The sequence below is a fragment of the Pseudonaja textilis genome, chromosome 1 (genome assembly GCF_049901715.1).
Source record: "Pseudonaja textilis isolate UNSWEBS1 chromosome 1, rPseTex1.2, whole genome shotgun sequence".
Lineage (NCBI taxonomy): Eukaryota > Metazoa > Chordata > Lepidosauria > Squamata > Elapidae > Pseudonaja > Pseudonaja textilis.
In genome coordinates, this window is record NC_141990.1 from 188,945,087 (window position 1) to 188,971,373 (window position 26,287).

Consider the following 26,287-nt stretch of genomic DNA (forward strand, 5'->3'; position numbering starts at 1 on the left):
ATTAGCTTAGTTATCAAAATTACGACTGCCGGTATTCTATTCTTTAAATAGGTGTACAAATACATTAAATGCATATTATCTTAATTATTGTTTACATTATGTCCAACTTTAAATATCTTACTGAGTATGAAAGAAAGTGTTAGATGGCAGCACCTGCTTGATTTGGGGACACTAAGATTAGATCTGGTTAGTACTGTATTTGAATGCAAGATCATAAATAAATAAGAGTTATAGACTGGATTGACAAATTAAAAGAAAACTGAAAGAAAGTAATAGCAAACAGCTTTGTATTTGTGGCGAGCAAACTACATAAATATGTTTGTGAAGTTACCAGTGGTTGAGTTCAACTCTAAGGAAATCCCCTTTTACACAAACAAATTGTAGCCTTAATCTTTATTCAACAGAGCAGGGAGTTCTTTTCCTTGTGTCGCTGTAAAAAGACATGTCTGTAAACTGAGCAAGTGATTTCTGACCATATACAGTTCTTCAAAAGAATGGCTACATTCTTATTTTTCTTAGTTTTGCAATAGCATAAATATTTTCTTCCTGAAAATGATGAAAAAAATACATTGGCTTTAATTCAAGAGATGAAATGAATATCAATGATATTCGTTTTCCTACAACAGTAAAAAAGTTCTGGCTGATGAAATAAAAGTACAAGTAGTCCATTTACAAAAAAAAAATATGTTAGTATATATTCAACTCAACAAAAATACATTTCAGACATTTACTGAAAATAAATGAGTATACTATAAAATAGAGCAGAAACAAGTCTTTCAACAACTGGCATGTGGCAGAACAAAATTCAACATCCTATTGTAAACATTTGTATTAATCTGTCACCTGCCATGTAAACCAGCATCTGAAATTGGGTTTTGAACATTTAGAAATAGTTTTAGAGTTGAACTATCTAATGCTAACTGGAACAGCATTGTTTGACCTTTTCATTTAAAATAGATATTTTGAATTATGGTAGGAATTACAAGCATGTTAAAGTTATTTATTAATTCTGTAGTACATATTTAATTCTGTAGTATATACTGTTGGTGATTTGTAAATGTAAGCACAACTATTAAACTACACTTTGAAGAAGCCAGTGTGACCTGATTTACATAGTACATAGCATAGACAGATAGATTTGCATATCATGTTAAACTAAAAACAAATGAAAAGGATTATGACTATATTTCCATGAAAGAAACTAATACATTTTTGACACTGTGTAGGTGTATCTTGTGAAAAAATAATATATTTCTTACTACATGTTAATAATTATGATGATAATAATTATATGATAAATAGTTTTTCAAAGTAGGCACTATCTTCACTAAGGTATCATTGCAATTTCTTTTACTTTATTGTCAGTCACAGATTAACTAAAATCAGCTGTTAGATTAAATCATAATCTAGTGATGATTGAGTTTGTTTCAGGGCAGATGCTAGCAATTTTCAGATACTGGCCACCATCATATGGTTGTTCATGATAACATGGACACAAAAACTAACAACGATAATATTTTTTGTAAATACTAATTAGTCAACTCTCACAACATTTCAATGTTCTAGCTTCCAATTATCACAAGATTTTATCCTTCTCATCTGTCAGTATACATTATTCCGGTTGGCTTTCAGACTTGGAAAGCAAAGACCTCCATGGCCAATCAGATGAATAGCTGTGAGACCTGGAATATACTTGCATTAAATGCATGATTTATATGCTAATTTTTCCTCTAGTGCGAATCTTACTTCTGCAAGTGTTTCTGAAAAGGCAATATGATCTTTTCCCTTAAGTAGTCCCATTTCCAGTTATTTGAAACTTCCTGGAAAAAACTTGAGTACAAGCCTATTTACACCAATGCAGGTACATATCAGGCCACTGATGTTACCAGATTCCCCAAATCCATTCATGTAACAGAAGTATGTCATCCCATTCTACATGATTGCAAATCATCAACTGCTTTATCAATAGCATCAATTGCTTTGTTTCTAGCTTAGCAGCTGGGCTTATATCCATCCTTCTTCCTTCCAATCAACAGAGTAGAGTCTAAAACATCCAGCACCATATCAATGATTTTTCCATGACAACTGACAATGCACTCAAGGATTTTTCTTTACTTGAATTACGCTGGGATTCATCTTAGTAACGTCTGTTGATTCTCAGGCAAGTGACGTATCTGATTCTATTCCTCACTTCTCCAGGAACATTATAAATCATTTGAACTAGGAATGCAGCAGAGTTCAAATAAACAAACAACAGTTGTAGAATCTTTTGTCCTACAGAAATGCCAGTTTGAATGACAGAGGTACTTAGAATCCAGTGCAAATGCTTTCTTTGCAATTAACAAAGCATGAATATTGTTCTAGACCCAAAGAAAATCTGTATAATTCCAATACATACTTTAACATTATCCACTGGTATTGTCATAGTTTCTGAAGTTTTTTTAAAAAAACCCTTTCTTGTAGATTTTAGTAGGAGTACATCAGAATAAGTGGTTTGAGGATAAAATCCTCATATGAATTAAGTACACTGTATAAAGAAAACCCTTGATATTCTTTATACCACTTTTCTTCTGATTAAAAAGTCTTTTCTGTTCCATTCTGTTTGGTGGGCAATCTTTAGGCATCTGCAAAATAAATGTCATATTATGTTATATTGTTGAGCAAAAGAAAGTCAACTGTCAATAAATAGTGACAAATATTTAGGTAGTGTTTTCAAATTGTTCCTTATTGGAACTTTAGTAATTAGAAATTTTATTTCCAAGATAAAGGATTTTACAAATACATTTGCTTCTTCTAGCAACCTTTGGGAGAAACTGCATCACAATCTAAAACTATTCCATACCTGTTAAAATACAATGTGCTTTTCTTCCTCAACACCTTTAAAAACAAATTGTCAGAGACTGAATCATACACTTCCCTCCCTTTTTCCTGCTAAACCCATTTTCCTGATGAGGAATTCTTGAAACTGGAAAACCTGAAGAAATTTGGCATGACTATAGATTTTATATATTTTTTTCTGTCTTATGGTCAAACTTAGTATACTTATGGCACTTTAGTTACTTGCATTTCTGTCTGGGTACCTCTTCCCTAGAGGAACTTGAGATTTAATGTGACAGATGAATTCAAGGAAGCACTTGGTATAGGAAGGAAAATGGGAATTCCCCCAGTTTAATAACCACTGATAGAAGGTGAAAGAATGAACACTGGTTCAAGACACAAAAACAGAAATCTAAACCCTAAAGATACGCCATTGACACAGTATGGATGATGACCTGTGTTAAATTAGAACCCAATAATTTAATATTTTATGGCTAAGCTTAATTTTTCAGTTTTCCGCTGAAACTCTGCTCGTAGGGGAAAAAATATGTATGAGATCTCTTATTACCAAATTTCAACTTTTGAAAAACTGAATTTGATCAGGATTGGTTTCCCCAAAGGACAAGAAACATGAATCTTAAATTGTAAAAACAATAATTAATTCTTACCTCCAGAGAAAAGTACACATGTCTTTTTACAGTCTTCTTCTCTATCAAAGCGATTATCATTCCCATTGCAGCCACCATACCAAAACTGAGCACAGGAATCAGCTTGCTTATCATAATACCATTTTATTATATAAACGCGGCATGGTCCTTGATCTAATCTTAACTGACACTGCGGAGGCCTCAGGATATTCACTTTAAAAAAAATAAAAACAACAAAAGATGTAATTGTTGTGTATTATTGGAATAATATGGCTGCAATTTAGAAATCACTTTAATATTCCCAAATAATTTTCTAGCACTGTTTCTCAACCTTGGCAATTCTAAGATATGTTGATTTCACCTCTCAGAATTCCTCAGCTACTGTAGAAAACATGAGCACAAACTGCAGAGATGAATGAGACAGGGCCATAGACTTGCATCTGCTTCCCAGAAGTTTTGCAGTTTTGGAAAAAATGATATTTTGTGAGGAAGTTTGGCATAAAAAAAGAAGTACACCCCCCCCACCCCCATTAAATGCAAAGAGCTATCACGGTGGTTCAGTGAGCTGGAAAGTGCAGAAGTTGAAATCCAAACAGATTTGAAGGTCATCTTATTGGAGAAGTCAAGGACTTGAGCATTAAATTATAATTTATTAGAATGTATGTACAATACTATATGTTTATGATTATACAGAGAAAAAAACCACATGTGAAACTTTGCAATATGTAAAGACCTGTCTTGACGGTAGATGGCATGGAAGAAACTGATGAATGAGATGGTGGCAGTGTCTTTTCTGCTGTTAGAGATGGCAGGGATGATGGTGGTGGTGAAGATGTTGTTGGCAATGGCAGTGCCGAAGTAACTAGTGCAGAGAAAATTATAAAGAAAGAAATGAGAAAGGGGAGGATTTCTTCTACCTGTGTGGCACATATTTCGTTAAGAAATTAACTATGAAATAAGTACCTTTACCGTTAACTGGAAGCAAGACTGGAACTTCACTTTTGTTGGATATGTCATGGTTCTTAAGAAATATTCTGTGTGATCCTTTTTCCTAAAGTAAATCCAGATTGGTTAATTTTAAAATGTAGGTGGAATTTCTATCCACAAAGGACATATTCAATATTAGCTAATGGTAAACAGACTTCTTCCATCACTATTATTTACGTGCCCGAAACCAAACCATGGCTCTGTGTTTCCAGCTTAAGAAATTATCTGAATACAATCAGATAATATCAAACAATATCATTTCAGAAATCAGATTATTATTTTACTAAATATTATTTATATTATTAGAATCAATTGTAAAATCCATCATCAGCATTATCTAGCAACTAACCCAGACACTTATTAAAAATACTCTGATTTAAAAAATGGACTGCAAAGCCATGTTTCTCTAACAGAGTTTTAAGGAAACCCACCCCATTTCTGTATTTTGGGTTTTTTTAAAAATAAAGTGGACTTCAGACAAGTACCAGAATTAATGGTTGAGAAAACTGGCCAGTTATGGAATTGTCTTTCATTGATGATTCATATGTGCTTGAAGATACTGCTTGTCCATTCTTATTGTTCATGTGTAATAAATGTTGTGAAGAGTGAGAAGATACTGAATGAATCAATGATCCACTGATGCTTCCTCCATTTCCAACTCGGTTATATATTAAGGCACCATGTTCATCCTCACAAAACTGGTTAACAAGTTTGGACTCTAAAGCTATAAAATAAGAAGAAAAGGAAAAGTCTAAAATATGGTAAAATATACAACTATTGACTAAGTAATACAAATATTCATAGTATTTTGAATGTAAGTCATTTTTTAAAGCGTTGACTGCTTCTTTGATGTGTAGTTAGCTCTTGGAATATTACTTTCACATCTTAGCATGTAACCTCTTACCAATATTGTATATCAGTTAGGAAAATCCTAGATATCAGCATGTGTACCAAAGCAGAAATAAACAATTTTGTATTCTCAAGGTATTTTCTACTATAATTCCTAATATTTCTGATATTTTCCATGCTGGCTGACAAAATTGTTCTCCAAAATATTTATATTGGTCTCTCTTGCCTTACAGAATGAAGAGCTGAAATAGAAGTGCTACTTCAGAATGTAAAATATTTTACCATTGACTGTAAATTCCAAATATCTTGAGTAGGAGAACACTGGCAGTAGAGGTAATGATTTCTAGCAAAAATATTTCCAGTAGCATATTTTTCATAAAAGAAAAATAGTTGATTGTTGAGAGTTAGGATTAGCTAAAGCACTAGGCAAACCTGTGACGTTTTAAGTTATCCTTTGAGAAAAAGGTAGAGTTCTCTGATGTAATGAACGTTACAGAATGAACATTAAATTTTAGGTTACCATCACCATTACCAACCATTAACATGTTGGTTCATCCATTGCCTTCTTGTGGTGGTTATAAATACAGATATAATAGGTGGGTATACCATGCAATTTAAAAAAAAATTCTCAAGTTTTGTAATCATCTTAAGGATAGATCCACTTCGGTTCACCCTGAACCAAAATGATCATGTAACTTCTGATTATCTCTAGCAGTATTCATACAGCAAAAGCTACTGTATGTCATTTTATGTTATTCAAATGGTATGATCATATACTAGATTTAGAATGGTAGGTAACACACGTAAAAATATACATATCATAGTTTGCAATGATAACATTAAAAATGATGTCATTTTTCCTAGTAGTATTCTCTATTTGCACTCTGATTGTTTTGGGATCTTAATCATTACAAAGATATCCATTGACTGGACTCACCAAAACACAGAACCAAGACCTTTTAGCTTGAAGGGTAAAAGTGGAACTATATATCAATGGAATCTTCAGAACCATGTTTAAATGCTCACCTGGAAGAGTATTAAAATCATCAATAAGATACATATGTTCTCTGTCTGGATCAGATGCAATTAGATTCAGCTCACGTAAGAACTCAACTTGTGTTGGGTCTGAAGTATTTACAATTCCAATTGCATACATTTCTATGTTGGCTGCATGAGCTTCTCGGACAGCAATATCCAGCTTAACAGCTTCTCTCTTATCGGCTTGCCCATCGGTTAGGACTATGGCAACTTTCCTTACGCCAGTTCGAGCCCCGAAAAAGCCTTCTTGGGTTGCTTTGCGGATGGCAGTTCCTGTGTAAGTGCCTTCTCCCATGTATAACATCTTTCTGATAGCTTGTTTCACATCCTGTTGAGCTGTGTACCTATTCAGCCCAAATTCGAGCCGAACTTCCAGGCTGTAGAGAACAAGTCCAATTCTAGTAGCATTTCTCCCTACAGTTACTCTGTCCACTAAGGCAGTAACAAAGTCTTTGATTATTTCAAAATTCTCTGGGCCAACACTTTCAGAACTGTCGATCACGAACACTAGCTCCATCGGTATTTCCTTGCATTTAATGCCACAACCTGTAAAAAAGGAATTAAAAAACAACAACTAAATTTGGAATATTTTTTTACTGAAAGATCAAACTATATAAATCTTTCCATGTGCACTGAACATGAGCATTATTACAATTTTAATTCAAACAATATTTTTATTTTATTTACTCAAAGCATTTATATCGCCTCCTTCTGATTTTGAACCCTGGGTAGCTCTCAATCAACAATTAAAACAGTATCAATAATAAAACAGCATAATACTATATTAACTCTATTAAAACCATAAATATTAAAAACCTGGAACCAATGTTACATTTCCAACATACCATTAGCCCCAGCCAAAGAACCACATATAACCATGCCAACATTCAGTTCTTTATTTGCTTACCCTCAATAGACAGAATTTTGCAGACTAAACTTTTACTACTCTCATACTAATGCATGTACCCTGAAAGATTTTTGGGAATCACTATTCTGACTCTCTCCTTCCGTTTCGTATCCAGCTCTGGGCTGAGCTGCCTCTTATCTCATCCTCCTTGGAATGTGCTTCCTGCTTTTTATGAAAGTGCTGCTTCACTGTAGTCCATCATACTACCTCTCCCTTCATAGACACATTTCATCACACATGCAGTCCCACATTAAATCCTCTCTAACCACCCCTCCCTATCCCTGTGCTTGGGGGAAAACCCAAGTCTTCAATGCTATTCTGATTCCACAGGAGTAACCTGATTATTGGCATTTTCATTTTATCTTTGAGTAAAGAATATTCTAATAATTTTCCAATTTGGGGAAAAGAATAAGAACCTGTCCGAGGTTATGATGGCAAGACAGGTTGCAAACTTACCACATATCTCTTTAATTAACTTAATTATATCTTCTCTCTATGTTAGAAAAGAAATACACATATAGTATTACAGAATTGTTTCATTTTCAGCAATTTATAACATGGCCTTTGGAAAAACTACATAAAAATAGTATTTATTATACCTAGAATAATCTCATATTCTCATGCAGTGAATGTTATCTTATTCATCACCAATACTTAAAATGCTTGCAAAGTACTCTTAGTCACATAAGCAACATTGTTCTTATATAGAATAATATAATTCCAAAATGATGCAATATCTTAAAATTCCTCAAATAAAATATTTCTGTGTGAGGAAATAGCTGATCTTCTTGCATTTCACCAATAATTATTTTACAATAACCAAGCAACATATGGCTACTCAAAAAAACATTTTACTTCAATTCTCCAGGTATGTAACTGAACATTTAGATCAAGTATGGGGAATTATTACTGGGTGGGGAAAACCAATTCTCTCTGTGTCTCATAGCCAAGGTTGGCTACAAGCTGCCAGCTGCTATAATTTGTAACTTGTGAACAAAGTTATATATATATGCATAATTACTACTAGACAATTTTTCATTCATTTCCAGGCAGAGCATCATCTAGTTGGTGGATATTGAAAATAAAGTAATCCAAGCAACTAATATCCTTTTCCCTAAATCAGAGTGAAACACACTGAAACTCCATTTAATCTTTACAAAGAACTCCAGCATAACCAGTGCCATTACATCTAAAACAAAACCCTAGGAAACATGCATTCTAACCAATTCTGCAACATTTTACTTCGGTAAACAGACCTGTTTCTGTTTGTACATCCATGTTCATACATACATATTATATATACCTACACACACACACATTGTTTGGTGTTTTAAGGGTCTACTAGTTGTAGAGGAGAAAGGGAGGGAGGGAAGAAGGAAGGAAGGAAGGAAGGAAGGAAGGAAGGAAGGAAAAGCGATTACATTTACAATATATTTTTTTTTATTTTATTTGGTGACTCTTAGTACCAAAATAATTTGATTGTCTTGGGAACTTCCAGTTGCAAGGCTTCGGTGGCGGCAGGAATCCGCTTCTCTGCGGGTCCCTGCTGCGCTTGCCGCTGAGGTACCCCCGATCCAATTGGATTTGGGAGTTGTCGCTATCCCGAAGGGGCAGCGGAAGACAGAGGAGATCCGGGCAGGGGTCTGGGGATATCGCACCCCCTTTCCCCAGCCGGCTAGACTCCTTTTTCCTGAGGTGGTGGAGCGGCTGTCAGTAATGGCAGCCACAAAGAAATCTTCAACCGGATAAGACTGTGCAGGAGGAAGAGCCAGAAGGAGAAGTTTTCTTGGCTTACTTCTTCTTACTTTCAAAACACCCTGGAAACCTGACTTTCGGATTGATACATTTGTTTCCAAAAGAATTTGTTACAGCGGCAAAAGTGCTGAAGGAAAGTTCACTCCCCTTCCTTACGGAGAAAGCAAATGAGCACAGAAAAACCTGCTTTTTAAAGGTAAAAATAAGTTCTTTGTTACAAGTGGGAAGGAGAGGACTAAAAAAAAAAATCTTTAAAACTTTGTTGGAGGAGACGCCTTGAAGATTATAAGACCATCAATTAACTGTAATACGGTTTTAAAATACATTTGGGATTTTGCCCCTGGAGGAAAAATTGTAAAAAGAAGAGGAAATAATTTTTGTTTGTTTGGATTTTTTGATAACTTTGACATTTGGAAATTACTTTAAGATTGAAAACATCTGGGTTGTTTTTAAAAATTTACAATGGCACCATCTGTGGATGAACTAAAAATGTAATATGAAAAATTAAAAGAAAGACAGCAAAATGGCAAGGATTCCTTGGGAGCTGTCTTCCACTTTTTAGAAATGGCGGTTTCTACGTACCAGCAAATACTTGAGGAAGAAGGAGAAGGAAGAAGAAGAAGAAAAGGAAGAAGCCATCTTTAATGGACTAAAAAGTCCGATTAAGAAAGAAAATGGGAAGAGAGGAAGGAAAAATGAGAATTTAAGATTTAATAAAACAACCAAGAAAAAGAAAAATAGGGTGAAAAAAAGGTACAATGTTAGAAAGCAATTGAAAAGAGAATTACAACAAAGAGGGAAAGTTAAAAAGGGGGAGGTTAGGAGAGTGGGGGGCAAAAAGACCAGACTGGAGAAGAAAGGGAGGGAAAAAGGGAAAAAAAGCCACGGGCTAGAACAAGATGCCAAAAAGCAAATTTTTTTTAGAGATAAAGGATAATGGATAGTGTATAATTAAAGAAAGATTCTGCAAGAGTACATAAGATAGTATTGTAGTATTTGCATTTGAAATAGTCTATTGGAATATTTAATAAAATATTAATGTTTAATAATGATAGATTTCAATATTTAATAAAATATTAAGGAGAATGTGTAAAATGATTAATGTTTAGTTATAGTTTAATTCATTATTGTCTTAATGTTATTATAAACTTAGTATTTCATTTTCGTATTCTAAAATAATGTACTAATCAGAATTAGAATTAGAATGGAAATTATATATTTAACTATACTATAAGCTTATTTTTATTTTATTTTAAAATGTAATATGTAGAATGTACTATGCAGAATCAGGATGGAAATTATGTATTATTTTAAGTTTTACTTTAGGGGAAGGCGTCACACTTTAAAAGTGATTACAGGGGAAATTCTTTGCTAAAGAGAAGAGACAAATATAAGAGAAGAGAAGATACAACCATAATGATTTTGAAATAAGATGAAATAAATAAAACATAATTAAGAGAGTGAAAAGATGGGAGAAGTTATATAGAAAATATAAAATGGTTAATAAGATATGAATGGTATATAAGGTGAGCATGAATGTGATTTAGGTCTGTTAAAAAAGATGTAACCCAGGGCTAAGCCACTTTTCAAAAGAAGTCTTATGTTTTATGTTTTGTGTTTTGGTTAGTTATGTTTGATTGTGAATTAATAAAACCTTGGAGGAATAAAACTAAAGGGAGAGAAATTTGGAAGACATGTATAAATGACAATTAAGGAGGTTTTATTTTTTTTATGTCTTGTTTTATGTTATGTATTTTGTGTGCTTATGACTGATTGAGAATTACTAAAACCTTGATAGAAAGAAATATAATTGAATAAAAGTGAAGGGAGAAATAATGAGAAATTTGGAAAAGACATATGTGTAAATGGAAATGTGATAATGTGGAACTATGTCTTAAAAAATAATGCTTTATTTGCCTTGTTAAAATTTATAAGTAATTCTTAGAAAGGAGGTTTTATACTTTTATGTTTTATGTTTTGTTTGTCTTCAAAAATCAATAAAACTTGTTCTTAAAAAAAAATTGATTGTCTTAAATTTTAATCATGTGTACCCCTTACAGACAGAAATACTAAGTTTTAAAAAAACTGTTGTTAAGGTGCTCAGAACCTATAAAATAAATCATTGGAAATAAATAACTGAAATAGTCTTAAAAAGGCAGAGGGGTATCTTCTGTGCCCTTTTTCTTCCACTTGCGTAAAAATTACAGATGCATTTTTAAACAATTTAGATATATGTAAAATGGATACCAGTGCAAGATATCTAAATTGTTTAAAAATGCATCTGTATATGACTTGCTAAATGATTAATAATTCATAATTATTTCATAATTATTATTAGGGGCACATTAATTGAGAACAATACAGCATAACTAAACTTGATTCTGAAAAAGATTGCTTACCGTTAGACCTTGTACTCCCTTGGGTCCAGTTCTACCCTGAAAAGGAAATATTTTTTTTTATTATTTCTAATTCATCATTAAGGTTTGATGAATCAGTGCACATATAATCATAGGAACCTGGCCAACCATCCTATGAAAACAGGATCAACTGCTCCTACTATTTCTGTTGGAGATAGGGCGAATTTCCTCCCCAGCCTTCCTGCCATCTTCTGAAACTAGTTTCTTCCAAGGAATGATTGGACTAGGAAGAGGGAGAGACAGAGGCTATGCTTGGGAAAGATCTGAGAGTCCCCAAAGATATTTTCCATGTCTCCAACCTAGTCAAAGGGAGAGATATTGTCAACTACTTTACTGATGAAAAAGATTCTCCCATTGCTTGTCCTTAAGTGTTAAATGTAGAACCTCCTTATAATGGCACATGCCTCCTAAACAGAGTAATTCTATTACTTTTGCCGGAAGCAATCCCATGACTGCAAAATGCAGTCTGGCAATATATGTTGACATAAGATGAATTGTTTCTAATAGAAGAGAATATTTGTAGCTCAAGATTGAACTGTAGGGTCCTTGATACTCTCTGAACGTGGTTGTTTTCTTGCAGACATTTCATTACCAAACTAGGTAACATCATCAGTGGGATGAAAATTCAATTTCACAACACACGAACAGACTGAACCATAGTTTCAACTGGGAAACTATGAGCATTCTAGACCAAGCCAAATCCAAAAATGCTAAACAGTTCATGGAAGCCTGGCACTTAGTCAAATTGGTCATTAACAGGAACAGAGAGATAAATAACATCTACATACCATGCAAGAGACAATCAAAAAGAAAAAAAAGGTGGGGGGAACCAAAGAAACAAAGAGAGTGAGATACCTCCTCACTATCAATCAATACTGAGATAAGCAGAGATTAACACTAGACCATTAATCAAGAAGTAAACAATACCCAAATCAAGGGACTACCAACAAGCTAAGAATATATAACAGCCTAATTAACAAACCTCTAAGAGCACTAACATTGACAGGGCAAGTCACTAGTATATAAAAAGAAAGTAAACCCTACTCCCTTCTAGCATTGATGTAAGCTTGGTAATGAATTGTCTGCAAGGAAACAATCAAGTTCAGGGAGCGCCAAAGAGCCCACTGATAAAATGTTCGGAAAGCCGCAATTATTTATTTTAATTTTATTTGAAATATTAGGAATTTATAATTGTGCTTCTGGTGTTGAACCACAGATATTCCAACCCAAATTTTCCAGATGGAACTATCATTCAGAAAGTTAATCTAGTCAAATTACAGGTACTCTTCAACTTATCCCCACAGTTGGGACCAGAATTTCCATTGCTAAGCAAGGTAGTTATTAGTTGTATTCAGTTTTATGACCTTTGTTCCATGGTTGTTAAGCAAATCATTTCAGTTGTTATGTACATGACATGGTCAATAAGCAAATCCAACTCCCCCCCGCCATTGACTTCACTTGTCAGAAACTGGCTGGGAAGACTGCAAATGGCAGTCACATGACCTGGGATACAGCAACTGTCATAAATGCATGTTGATTGCCAAATGCCCAAATTTTGATTGCTTCACAATGGAGATCCTATGATGGTCATAAAAGTGAGGACTGTTTGTCAGTCACATTTTTCAGTGCCTTTGTAACTTCACATAGTTGCTAAATGAATGATTGTAAATCGAGGATTTCCTGTATTCTTCTTAAGAATTGTTCTGGACCCTTAAAAGAAGAGTCGGCACCTATTCTATAAGCTACATTATTTGCTTGAAACTAATGCTAATACTTAAGATGTAGGCACAGGCAGAGTTTTGGCAATATACTCTGCAGCATCTGATGGGTTTATGTACTTACAGGTTCTCCAGCTGTTCCAGGGTCTCCCATATTGCCCTTTTCGCCTTTTCTTCCTCTTTCTCCTGCAGTTCCACGATCACCCTTTGAATTAGTTATACAACATCTGTAAAGCATCTTATTTAAATGTAATGTAAATTCCTGTCCTGTGATCATGGGATGCTGCAACCATCTTAAGTGCGAACCGGTTGCCAAGCATCCTGATGGCAATCACATGACCTCAGCAGGGCTGCTAGAACAGTAGGAACTTTGAGGACCAGTCATAACTACACTTGCCTGGTGCCATCGTTGCTTTGAATATCACTGAATGAGTGGTCATTAGCCAAGGATTACCTTGTGACCTTTTGCCTTTTTCTGGGCAGATGAGTTCACGTCCAAGTTGTTTGGTATTGCAGCTGCCCATCTTTTTTTCTTTCTTTCTTTGTAATAATGCTTATCCTCAATCAATAGGATGCTTGAGGCTGGTATTTTGCCATTTTAGTGATTATTTTTCAAGGTCAGATGCGGTGAGCACGAGGGGAAATATTTGGAATTATATTGGTAATCCTGGGCGTTAGGAAGCCTATCCTTGGCTTACAATTCCCCATTCTAAATGCCGAAGTATTTATTGCCCCAATTATTGGTAAGCATAGGAGAGTTCCCAGGAAGTTCCCAAGACATGTTGAGAGCCAATTTGGTTAAGGTGTCAGGCTAAAAACTGAGAAACTCTGATTCTACTCCCCCCTTAGGCATGAAACCAGCTAGATGACCTTGGGCTAGTCATTTTCTCTCAGCATTAGAATGGAGACAAAAACAAACGTCTGAAAAACCTTGTCAAGAAAATTGCAGAGACTTGCCCAGGCAGTCTCTGATAATCGGACACAATTGAACAGAAAGGAAAAAAAGAGGACAGTTTAGGAATTGCATTCAGCGGTCAAGTAAACAAATGGGTCAGGTCCCTCAAATTATAAATGTATTGTTTTCTTTAGAGGAATGTTACAAGTATTTAGAAAGTATAATAATAATTGCCTTAGAAAAATGTAATATATCCCTCATTGTTCCTCATCAGAGATCATCTACCCTGAACTATGATGTGAAATGATAATCTGCTAGTGCAGTAAGGTCCAACTGCATTGTTTCCAGTCTTTTCATTAATTTTTAACATTGATTTTTAATTATCCCTCCTTTTTAAAAAAAATTAAACTTTTATATATTGCTTTTATGTTTTAATATTTTATTTGTACACTGCCCAGAGTCTCTCTGTGAGGGAGATAGGAAATTTCAAAATTTGATGAATGAACGAATGAATAAATAAATAAATATTTTCCCATCTCTTGGAAGGTCCTCTGTGGGGTTGCTTGGGAGCATTAAACGCCCATGTTGCCTCTTGATAACACAGAATCGGTATCTACAGAGTCAAACTGGATGTTTGTGTAGAAGTATAGCGTATACCTTTGGCCCTAGAAGTCCTTCTCCAGGAGGCCCACGTGGTCCTGGCATTCCTTGAATTCCCTGTTCACCCTAATTATAATTAATTGACAGAACAGTTGACAGTTTTATTATATATTAAATGCAACCTTCTTTTCTAAATTTGATTGGAAAAACAAATAAAAATTAGATTTTTCACAAATTCAGGTTATTCTTGCGTACGTAAGCATTCATTGCTAACATTTGCCAAAATATATTCTAATCTGTATTGGCTTAATTCTTCATATGCCCTTATGTTGCATGAGAAACATTGATTTTATAATGATACAAATGCTAAATATGATGTAAACCAAACTGTAATTGATTTCTTTTATTAACTCTTCCACCTCCAAATGGAAGGGCCTTTTAATACATAAAGGAAAAAAAAATATTCCTATTTTCTCTGGTTTGTGAAGTCTGCTTTTTCCTCATTATATCTAAGTTTCCAAGAAATCATGATACCTTTGGTCCTTGTATACCTTCACCAGGTGGGCCTAAAGCACCAGGAGGTCCTTGTCGTCCAATATTTCCCTGAGGAAAAAAAAGTGTAGTCATAATTAAAGGAATCATAAATGCCACCATTCCATTTTGCTGCTATCTAAAATCTGTATAAGAACCATGAAGCTCCATGAAATTTCTATTGTTTGCAATCAATATATCTTACAATTTAATTTTAAATGTAGTTATGCTAGAAGTATCTCTTGATTTTTATATCTTAAGGCTGCTTCTTTTCAAATCAACATGGCTACCTTAAAGGACAGTTCTATGTACTGTATGTACAGCAAGTCATACTGGATAAACAATAGACTACATTAGGAAAAAACATCCAAGAAGATAACAGTAACATACAGTACACCTTTGTATGGCTGCTTAGAATACAACATAGTGTAGATGTATATGTGAAGCCACCAGAGGTCAAACACGATTCAAGGAAGATTTTATCTTTTTATTCTAGATTGTTCTAACCAGAAGTAGTTTGTGTGCTATTCACTTAGACCTGATTTTTTTAAAAAGTGACCTATGTCAACGATTAAGCATTGATTAATGCCAATGATTATTATGGATTAAAGTTGCATTCCTACTTGCTACACCTTGCCTAGTAACAGGTGGCCCAAGATTGATTTCTAAGGCAAAAGGACAATCTGATCCTAGTCACAGCAAAATGGCCAGCTTGTTCCAACAAATGGTGGCTCCATTAAAGAAACTTGAATGATTTGTATCTTAGTGAAAAAGTTGCAAAAACCTGATATATCTCTACTTTATTCTTTATATTTTATTTCAAAATACTTCCCAGGAGTAAACTATGATTTCTGAAATTATCTATGATGTTTTTAAATTTTGCAAACTGCCTAGATTCACCCATGTATGAGTTGGGAACTATATAAATTTGCTAAATAAATAAATAAAAACAAATCTAAAATCAATTCAATGAAATTCAATGAATCTTGCAACAAGAATGGTAAACTTTTATATTTGCTTCAATATATCTTTATTACCATTTAAATTGCATTTTGGTAAATTTTCATTTTATTTTGTCTTTTAATTTACAAACTATTAGCTATGATATTAATTCCTCTTAAATTAATATGAATAGTAAACTAGCTACATACAAATAGAGAAGATAATTATTTTTGATGTGTGATGGTCCAATGCGATTTTTTTTTTTATTGTGACTTACTTTTGGTCCTGGAAGGCCTTCTCCTGTTGGACCTGGGAGACCAGATGGTCCTCTGGCACCTGGATCACCCTAAAATGTATATTTGTAAACATTTCAAATTATTATTGTTGGTTGAACAGTTAGTCAGATTTTAGACTGGATTTGGCATTTTTATCTATCCATCAAGGACCTGGAACAAGCAGATGTTCTTTGATGGCATTAAAGATATTGTAACAAGATACAGCAATAGCAATAGCACTTTGACTTATATACCGCTTCACAATGCTTTACAGCCCTCTCTAAGCGGTTTACAGAGTCTGCATATTGCCATTAACAATTTGGGTCCTCATTTTACCAACTTCAGAAGGCTGAGTCAACCTTGAGCGTGGTGTGATTCGGACTGCCAAATTACAGGCAGTCAGCAGGCAGCAGGAATAGCCTGCAGGACTGCATTCTAACCACTGCACCACCATGGCTCATATAATTATTATTATAGTTGGTTGCCCATTTGGCCAAATGTTTAGACTAGATTTGGCATTTTATCCTTCTGTCATGTCCCTCCAAAGGACGTGGGATAGGCAGATATTGTTTGATGATGTTAACAGATGTAGATGCAATGTATTAATCATAAAAATTTATTTGTGAGATACAATTCATAGACCTTTTTCTCAAAACAGGTAAAGGATGTAGCAAAACAAAGTAGATATGTCTTTCGAATCTATGGCTCAGTTTGTGCATTATGCTAAATTATAACATGATTTGTTTCATTCTGGCCTAGTATGAGATGTGAGCCTAACTATTGGTAGTATATACTGTAATTTATAAATTATTATTCATGTTTTTATGGTTTACTGATACACAGTGAACTAGGTCACTGTAGCATTTTCAATCACCTGTGCTTAAACATTTTGGTTAATATGTGTATGCAGCATCACATACACATAAACACAAACACACACAGAGGTGGATAATGATGGTACATGATCCACTTTAAAAGAATCTCTGCTAAGAAGGTGTTATTCTGCACATATCTCAATTTTTGGAACAAAACATTTTCAGTACAATATTGTATCAATTTCTATACCAATTTGCTTTTTCCATCTGTAGAATTAGTATTAACTGTGGGGTGACCTACAACTCTCCAATTGTTGAAGAACTTTTATTTCCTAGAATGGATGGTGAGGGCATTTGCCAGTTTTACTTAATCAAAGTCAGGAAATAGGTGGCCTCTCTCCCTCCCACCCACCCCTGCAGTCTACATGATAACTTTCTTTGTTGTTGTTTTTTCAAATTTTTTTTAATTTTTACACATCTCTTTACGTGAGCAACATGGTTCCAGATTATAACACTTATACATAATCATACTTTCATTTCCACCAATCTTATATAATATCATCTCATATCATTATCCATTTCGTTTATCTTTAAATAAATTTCCATTTTATATTTCAATTCATTAATTCGATATCAATATCATTTCATCCAAATATAGATTCCCAGTTCTTTATCCCCTATTATTTCCGTTTTTAGCTTACCACCTATTTTATTTAACATTACACATCATTCTTATCCTTAATTTTTCCTTAGCCAATTATATAATTATATAATAAACAATCTAAAAAAAGCAAGAATGAAACAAAACCAATACATTTAGGATCCACATGGTATATCCCCTCAATCTATCTAATTTAATAATTCATTCCCCAACTTTAAGCATATTAACATTAAATAATCAAATCTATATTTTAAAACATGTATATTTTAAGATATCCCCCCCCCAGTAGAATTGCTGGAATGACTTCCTAATATATCTTATTTCATCTTGACTTTTCTTTTAATCATTAATAATCATATTTTTTTCTTTTTCTACTTAGCCAAAATTTATATAGTTTAATACATTTCACTTTTCTTATAATCATTAATAATCATATTTTTTCTTCCTTACCACTTATCCAAATTTTGTCTATATATTTTAATACATTTCCATTCCCCTGTTTTATTCCTCCAATATAAGGGTTCATAACAGCATAATTCATATACAGTTTATATATATATATATATATATGTATGTATGTATGTATGTATAGTTATATAGTTATATAGTTATATAATCCTAAAATAATTTCCAGCAAGTTTTAAACTAAATGCCAATATACATTCCCATGTGGTATCCCCCTTGTACAATCCCTAACCCTTATCTCGAAATCTCGTAACTTTAACATTCCTTTTAATTTTGGCTAGGTTTCCCTTTTCTAAATTTCCCCAATCTTTCTTCTTTTTTCCTTCTGGTTTTATTTTTATTTCCCTCTGCCTGTCAACCATGTTCCCCCCCCCCGCCCTTCTCAGTTCTCTTTTTTGGAGTTTCTTCTTGTATATTCCCTTTTTCTTCTTAATCTTGGGTGTCTTATCTCTTTTATTTGCTGCCTCTGTTGTCAATGTCTCTGTTTTAAATCCTTTTATGACTTTTGACAATGGTCCTTGTTCTTCATATTCATCAAGGCTGTTATTTTTCTATTTTAATTTGTCCTCTCTGAGCTTCCTTTGTTCTTCTGCAGGCTGTGACACTATTACTTTACTCAGCATTATCTCGACCAGTCTCATTTTTTCTCTAAGCATCTCTCTCACAGTTTGGAACTCCAATTTAAATTCTTTACTTATTTCTTCCATTTCTTTGGTCTATTAAGTTATTCTTTATTTTATTAAAGATCAAGTTTTTTTATTATAGTCCGTGTCAAAAATCTCCATTTATCTCACTTTCTCTTTCTTCTGTTTTCTTATCACAATCAACTTCCAACAATCCCAAAGTATTGCATTCTTTTATATTTTACTATAATCCCCCCCTTCTTTTTTATGAGCTTCCGGGGATCTTGTTTAGATAACTGATAGTTTTCCATAGAAACATAAAAGAAGGAAATCTTGAATCCTTAGGTGGTGCTCTATATCACTTTCTTCTTAGAATTCTTTTATTTTAAATCACTTTTCTGTAGTATTAATATTAAATTTTATCAGTTCAAAATAAGTCCAGCATTTTATCTAATGCCTGGTTAATGTCCAATTCTATATGTTGTTCCAAATTTAGTCTCTAATGGTATATAATTCTTTTATTTCTGTTTTTTTTCTTTACCTTATATTTTCCTCTTATTTCTTGTTCACCACTACCACTCCTCCAAATGAGGGCTCCTTCTTTCGGCTTTTTCGGAGTTTTCAAAAAGAATATTCAAAGTCTTTTATCCAGTTACATGCCGTTCACCACTTTTACTCTCCAGCACAAAACTTGTGTCCCGGCAGCTTCCCGTCTTCAGGGCAGCTATTAAAGACTGCCGCTTCTCCCTGTCTTCTAGGGGAGTTTACCAAGCCAGGGAGGAGAGATGCAGCTCCCCTCAACCCAGCTGGCAGTCTTCCCCTCTTCTCCCCACCCCTATGAGGTGGGTCAGATGGATCCGGTCCTTTAAGGACCCCTCCAACAGAGTAAGCATGGATCAAAGCCGTGTATGATCGTGGTCTCTGATCCGTCATCGACAAGAACACCACCGGAAGTCAGAATAACTTCCATTGTTGTTACTGACTTATATCGGGATTTATACTACAGGTAATCCCTGAGGAACAACAGGCCATTTAATGAACATTCAAAATTATGGCAGACCCTCCAAAAACATATGACCCCAATTCAAAGTTAAAAGCCCTGCTGTCATTTGCCCTTATGACCTACCACAGGGTCACTGCAGTACACATATACCCTGCCTCTCTTCTCCCATTCCACCCCAGGGAGGAATCCTGCAGCACTTGGGTTTCCTCCACACACATCCATATCACACCACCCCAGACCTCATGTTGTGAAAGGAGGTCAGGCCAAGTGTCCCTGGGCTATGCGGCACTGATCCAAATGCACCCCCATGTTTTCCCTCCTGTTTGTAGATGGAGACAAAATGGCAGCTGCCAGACAAACTGCTTCCTTTTGCGGCAGTTAGAGAGGTCTCCACAATGCTGCAGAAGGACAGAAGCAGTAGAACAAAGTAATTTGTCCCTGGGCAACATGGCACCCTGACTAGGGCAACCTTTTCATGGAGGAACAAAATGGAGTCCAGTTTTGGAACCGTGCCATGTGGCTGCACAAAGAAGAAAGTCATTCTAGCACTCTGGAAGGCTTTCAAGAGCTAAGTGAGGAGAAGGATGTTTGACCTGTTGGGGTGGGAATCAGGCTTAAAGCCTAGGAGGACCTGGTGTAAGCAGGTAAAGAGCTGTTGGGACCCAAGATGTGGGAAGTGGAGCATGAGAATCTTAGGGGTGATGGAGGCCCTGGGAGGGCCAGGGCAGGTGGGCCTGGTCCTCTGCTAAGCCTCCCACGGCCTCCCCCCTCCAAGAGGCACCCCATGCTCTGTTTGGTGATGGTACATAAGTTTAACATTTCATTGGGAAGAGCAGAGATGGGAGAGGTCGTTAGGTGACGTGTTTCACCTAACAACTGCTGTGACGTGGGCCATTACAGATAGGCTCCATTATGGGCCTATCTTGGGGGCTATCTGTATTTTTCTATTGGCATATGTAATAACTTGACTCCATATCATAACATTCCATCCTTGCAGGAAAAAAAAAGGTAGCATTTAATAACTAGGAATTTTACCAGTAATACATGTTTGCTGACAACAGCCTTCCAATGAGTGAAAAGCTGTGCAACTGTTATGTGATAATTCAGTGAAGATTTTTGAAAGTCCATATTGCAATCAGCCCGAAAAGAAAAATTATATATGTATGTGCCCAATCTCTTTTCTCACACTTCTTTACAAATTTTATTACTTGGTCAAAATATAAAACACAAAGAAAATGAAAATAATGGAAAAGTAAGGGAGGAAAAAGGAAAGAAGAAAAAAAGTTTAGGGCAAACAGTAAAAGAAAAAAGAAGCACTGACTTCCAACTCATTTTAGCACAGTAAATTAAGGTAATAACATACAGCAGGGGTCTCCAGCCTTGGCAACTTTAAGATTTGTGGACTTCAATTCCCAGAATTTATCAGCCAGCAAAGCTGGGAATTGAAGTCCACAAGTCTTAAAGTTGCCAAGATTGGAGACCCCTGGCATACAGCCTCAGCTGTTTACTTTGTATAACAACAAACCTATCACATTCTCTCTCTCTCTCTCTCTCTCTCTCCCCTTCCCTCCCCTCCCTCTTATATATACTTTATACATACAATTTATCTTATATAACACTATTTAGACTATATATCTAATATATGCATATAATCACACGATATAAAGCACACCTTTGGTCCAGGTAATCCAACCCCATCAGGGCCTGGCTCTCCAGGAGCTCCAGGAAGACCAGGAAGACCCTGGTGTAGGGAAGTAAATAGATTTAACGGTTAATGGTTCTGAATTGCATACCATCCCTACTCTTTCTTACTGGGATTCACCGTTCAATGTTCTCTTTTTAAGTAACAGCATAGGTTGACTACTTACAGTTAAGCCTGGATAGCCATCTCCTTTGGGGCCGAATGGACCAGGAGGTCCTGGGTGTCCACGGTCACCCTTTTTGCAAAGAAGGACATATTGACATGTTATTGTAGCTGCAGTTACACTGCATAAAACACTTTCCCTTTAAAGGGACTGATTTATCCATTTGGTTGTTACCTTAGCCCCAGGAATCCCTATCCCTTGCTCTCCAATTGGTCCAGGTGGTCCAGGTAATCCAATATCACCCTTCAATTACAAGAAAAACGGTGATTTTGTTGTTGTTGTTCCATCTGTCTATTGGATTAATGACAAACCTTTTGTGACAAAGAGTTCAAGGCATCATACCTAGAACTACTTCCTCCTGTTTGCCTCACAATTATAACCCCAAGATTAGGTTAGAGTGATTGGTTCAAAGTCACTCGGTCTCCCCAATCTTGGACTAGAACATCAACTACTACATCTTTTTCCACCCTCATCAGGAAAAACAAGAAGAGACACTATGAGGACCTCAAATTTATACTCCTAATCTGGCTCACAGGCTGGCTCATCGGGCAATAGGAGCTCAAGGGAGGCCATTCTTTTCTCCTTTGAGCAAAATGAATAGTAGGTAAAACTGCTCCATGTTTTTTCTGCTTAGTCCCTACACCGAGTGATTTTCTCAGTGCAGGAGGGAATTCTCCCTATAGGATTCACTGGACATACTTATGCTAAGGTGGGCACTTAATAGATGGATAAGGACACGGGGGATGCTTTTGTAAAAGAACCACTTCCTTGCTAATTCATAGGAAAGTTCTTAGAACCCGAAGGAGTCTCTAGCCTAATACAGGTAGTCCTCAATTTACAACTGGTCGCTTAGTGACCGTTTAAAGTTATGATCTACCTACCTGAAAAGGAGGACTTATGATGTGGATTCAAAGTTCCAACACGCCCCCACCACCACCAAGTCACTTGACTATACTTTGGGTGTTTGGTAACATGGCCACATTTATGGCCGTTTGTAGCATTTCATGGTCATCTGGCTGGGTTTTATGACAATTTTGCTGAAAACCAGCACCTACAATTTTTAGCAAAACAGCACCATAGTGAATAATGGGTTTGCTTAATGACCGTAGTGGTCACCTAAGAACAACTGCAGCAGTTGTTTTATAACCACGTCTGCTTAATGACCACTGCAAAAAGAATTTTGTAGAATTGAGTCGAAGTGTAGAATCACCTGTTTTACTACTGATAAAATTTATGATTGTATTGGGCAGGCTCCATTACAGTCGTAACTCAAGGACTACCTATATGGAGAATTATAAATTGGTTCTAAGCTGGAAATCGTTCAGTGCTGAAATTCTAGCAACCCTATCCCTTTCATTTCAATACATCCAGTTAAAGAAGATACTGTAAGAAAAATTACTTTTGGCTCAGCTTTCTTTTTTTAAGTTTCATTTTCTGATACTGTCTAATCTGCCAGGAAAGAAGGAAACTGGATCCAGCTGGGGAATTTGTTCCCTGTCCCTATTTTACAATAAAAACTATAGGAAGAGTGTAATAGAACAGCCCTGCATATGTTCATCTAGGCAATGATTGTATGCAAATATTTTAACAACCGGTTCTCTGGCTGGGTAGTCATGGCCGGTTGGTCATGTGACTGGGTGGGTGACATCACTCATCCCACCCAGCCCGGCCTCCCAGCCACTTACCTCAAAGGCAGAGGTAGGATTCACTGGTTAGGGTTAATCCCACCACTGTCTGGCTCTGCTCCCACCCATTTTTCGGCCTGTTTGTCAGCCACTTTCAGGCCTTTCTGGGGCCATTTTTGGGTTGTTTTCAAGCCATTTTCAGGCTGTTTTTGGGCTGTTTCAAGCCATTTTTCAGGCTGTTTTCAGGCCATTTTTGGCCGAAAAAATGGTCTGAAAATGGCCCCAAAACAGGTAGAAAAAGAAGCGGGGCCAGGGCCAGCCAGTGGTGGGATTTGCCAGTTTGCCAAACAGCGCAGAATCTTAACTACCGGTTCGCCTGAATCAGTGTGAACCAGCAGCAGCCCACCTCTGCATCTAGGCCATCTTTTGTTCATTAGAATGCTTAGGAAATGTCCGTGCAGAGATATTGTAAAATTAATTAATGTCCATGCAAAGATATTGTAAAATTAATGAAATACATTTTGTTACCTTGGGTCCTATAATGGCACGTCCTGGAAGCCCTGGCACTCCCAGACGTCCAGGGGAACCAGGTTCACCCTGCCATAAGAAAGAAAGAAAGACAAAGTTTTCAAAGGAGTATTACTTAGTGCAGTGTTTGTCAACCTCAGGGAACTTCACCAATTGTGAATTTCAACTCCCAGAATGCTCCAGAAATTCTGGTTGGAGAATTCTGGGGGTTGAAGTCTAAACATGATAAAGTTCTTGAGGTTGAAAAACACCCCCCTAGTGAATTTAGTAAACTTAAACTTCCAGCTACAAACAAATGGCTTGATATCAGCGGTAAAACTTTTCCCTGCGTTAAAAAGAATTCTGTGATTGTATATACTGTACATTATTGCAAGTTTTAAAAATAGCCTCCCATTTTATATCCCCAAAGAAAAATTAGATATATTCCTTATGTTGCTATATTTTACGGACATTTTTAAAAAAAGGAGAACTAACTAATACTAATCACAGATGAGTTTCTCCGTCCTTTGTGCCTAAATCTTTAACAGAGGCTTCCTAAATCTAGCTTTCTTCAAACGAGTTGGTATTAAAATTCTATAATCCTAAGCTGATGTGCCCAATTTAACAAAGCTGCTTTGAAGTAGGTGATTCATTTGGCAAACCAGATCAGGATGAGCATGGAGGAAGGGACTTCCAATATCGGTGGAGTGGTTCCTTTTGATGCTGATTATTTTTATTATAAGCTGCTTAGTCTCACATATGTAAGATGGGCAGCTATATAAATCAGTTAAATACATAAACAAGCAGTGTGATGGCAAGCTACAGTATATGGCATGCATCATGGCTAGTCTGACCATACCCAGTGAAGTCTTAGCCACAAAATTTGCCGAGAGACCAGATATCATAATAAGAACAAAAATAAAGTGATACTTTAGCCCCGGCAGGCCCAGGTACTCCGGTTGGTCCAGATAAACCACGTATTCCTCTTTGACCTTGATCACCCTAGGAAAATTTTTAGAAGTCATTCAGACAGCACACACTTTAACTTTCTTGAGGAAAGCAAACAACAACAAAAATGATTGCAAATGCAAGGGCCTTTGGAAAATTCAGTATGTATCTGTACACAAAGCCAGACATTTTGCTTTGGTCAGTATAACTAGAAGTAGGCAATTCCTTCTTGAATCAATGCATCTTTAACATCAGCTCTAAAGGACTTGGAAAATCTGGGCTAAGGAAGGAAATGAAGAGAAGAAGGGACGTTCTCATGGGCACTGAATTTCTGAACAGCAAGAAAAAAAAGTTTGATAAAATCCATTTTCAAAAAACAAACAAACACATTTTATACCTCTAATAATGGAAATATTTTATTTTATTTCTTTTGGCATGATAATTCCAGAAACAGAATATATAATTCCTTGCCTTTTCACCCTGAATTCCAATTCCAGGAGCACCTTCTGGACCACGTGGGCCAGGTAAACCTGGTTCTCCCTGTAATATAGCATAGTATACGATCATTAAATATTTGGTGTAATATAGGTATTAAGAGATGATGTCTCTATGAATAAGGAAGTCCCTGGACGACATCCTACAATACAATATGTTTCCTACAATCCTACAATATGTTTTCGAGAAAAGGCACATACGTGCAATCTCACAATTCTTTTAATCAAGCACTTTTTATTTGCCATCACCGTGTATTCTTTAAAGAATTCAATGGATCCCATATATCATCTTCTACTGCAACCTTCCTGTTTTTCCCCACCATTTATTCCATTTTTATGAAAGAAAGATGGATGAGCTTATCATGTCTTTTGACTGATTACTAAGAGTTCTCTGAAAAGGAATACCACAGTCTCAGCCCACTTCTGTAATGTTTCAGTTTTATTGCTTAATCTTCCATATAAAGCAAGTGCAAAAATTATGGCAAGATGATGCATGTGGAGGATTGTGTAAGCAGTAAATCTTATATATACTGTTATACACTGAGCAATATGACATAGAGATCTATATTATTTTTTCTATATGTTGACTTACTTGGCCACAGGGCAGGCAAGGAAAAAACAAACAAGGAAACACAAATTGCAATGCAAAGTCTACCTGTTACTTATTGTGTGCAACCCAACAATGCCAGCAATGGTGGGATTCCATTTTTTTTACTACCGGTTTTGTGGGTGTGGCTTGGTGGGCGTGGCAGGTAAGGATACTGTAAAATCTCCAGTCAGAGGTGGTATTTATCAATTCCCTGATCTACCCAAAATTTCTGCTACCGGTTCTCCAGAACTGGTCAGAACCTGCTGAATACCACCTCTGAATGCCAGTATAAAGGGGTGAAGCTAGTGTCATGA

At 35.7% G+C, this 26,287-nt stretch overlaps 1 protein-coding gene across 1 annotated transcript in view; it reads right to left on the minus strand.

The window, feature by feature from the left end:
- Nucleotides 1-647: 647 nt before the first annotated feature.
- The window catches only part of LOC113434188 (uncharacterized), a 49,865-nt gene continuing 24,225 nt past the window's right edge, over nucleotides 648-26,287 (minus strand). Inside the window, exons 19-36 of the mRNA XM_026697259.2 lie at nucleotides 25,362-25,430; nucleotides 24,873-24,944; nucleotides 23,964-24,032; nucleotides 21,985-22,053; nucleotides 21,814-21,882; nucleotides 21,618-21,686; nucleotides 16,381-16,449; nucleotides 15,165-15,233; nucleotides 14,688-14,756; nucleotides 13,260-13,340; nucleotides 11,400-11,435; nucleotides 7,702-7,738; nucleotides 6,327-6,884; nucleotides 4,937-5,175; nucleotides 4,428-4,515; nucleotides 4,198-4,326; nucleotides 3,486-3,677; nucleotides 648-2,624 (exon numbers count right to left, since the gene is read on the minus strand). Of these exons, the coding sequence (XP_026553044.2) occupies nucleotides 2,617-2,624; nucleotides 3,486-3,677; nucleotides 4,198-4,326; nucleotides 4,428-4,515; nucleotides 4,937-5,175; nucleotides 6,327-6,884; nucleotides 7,702-7,738; nucleotides 11,400-11,435; nucleotides 13,260-13,340; nucleotides 14,688-14,756; nucleotides 15,165-15,233; nucleotides 16,381-16,449; nucleotides 21,618-21,686; nucleotides 21,814-21,882; nucleotides 21,985-22,053; nucleotides 23,964-24,032; nucleotides 24,873-24,944; nucleotides 25,362-25,430 (1,992 nt within the window). The 3' untranslated portion in view covers nucleotides 648-2,616. The remainder of the gene's footprint in view (nucleotides 2,625-3,485; nucleotides 3,678-4,197; nucleotides 4,327-4,427; nucleotides 4,516-4,936; nucleotides 5,176-6,326; nucleotides 6,885-7,701; nucleotides 7,739-11,399; nucleotides 11,436-13,259; nucleotides 13,341-14,687; nucleotides 14,757-15,164; nucleotides 15,234-16,380; nucleotides 16,450-21,617; nucleotides 21,687-21,813; nucleotides 21,883-21,984; nucleotides 22,054-23,963; nucleotides 24,033-24,872; nucleotides 24,945-25,361; nucleotides 25,431-26,287) is intronic.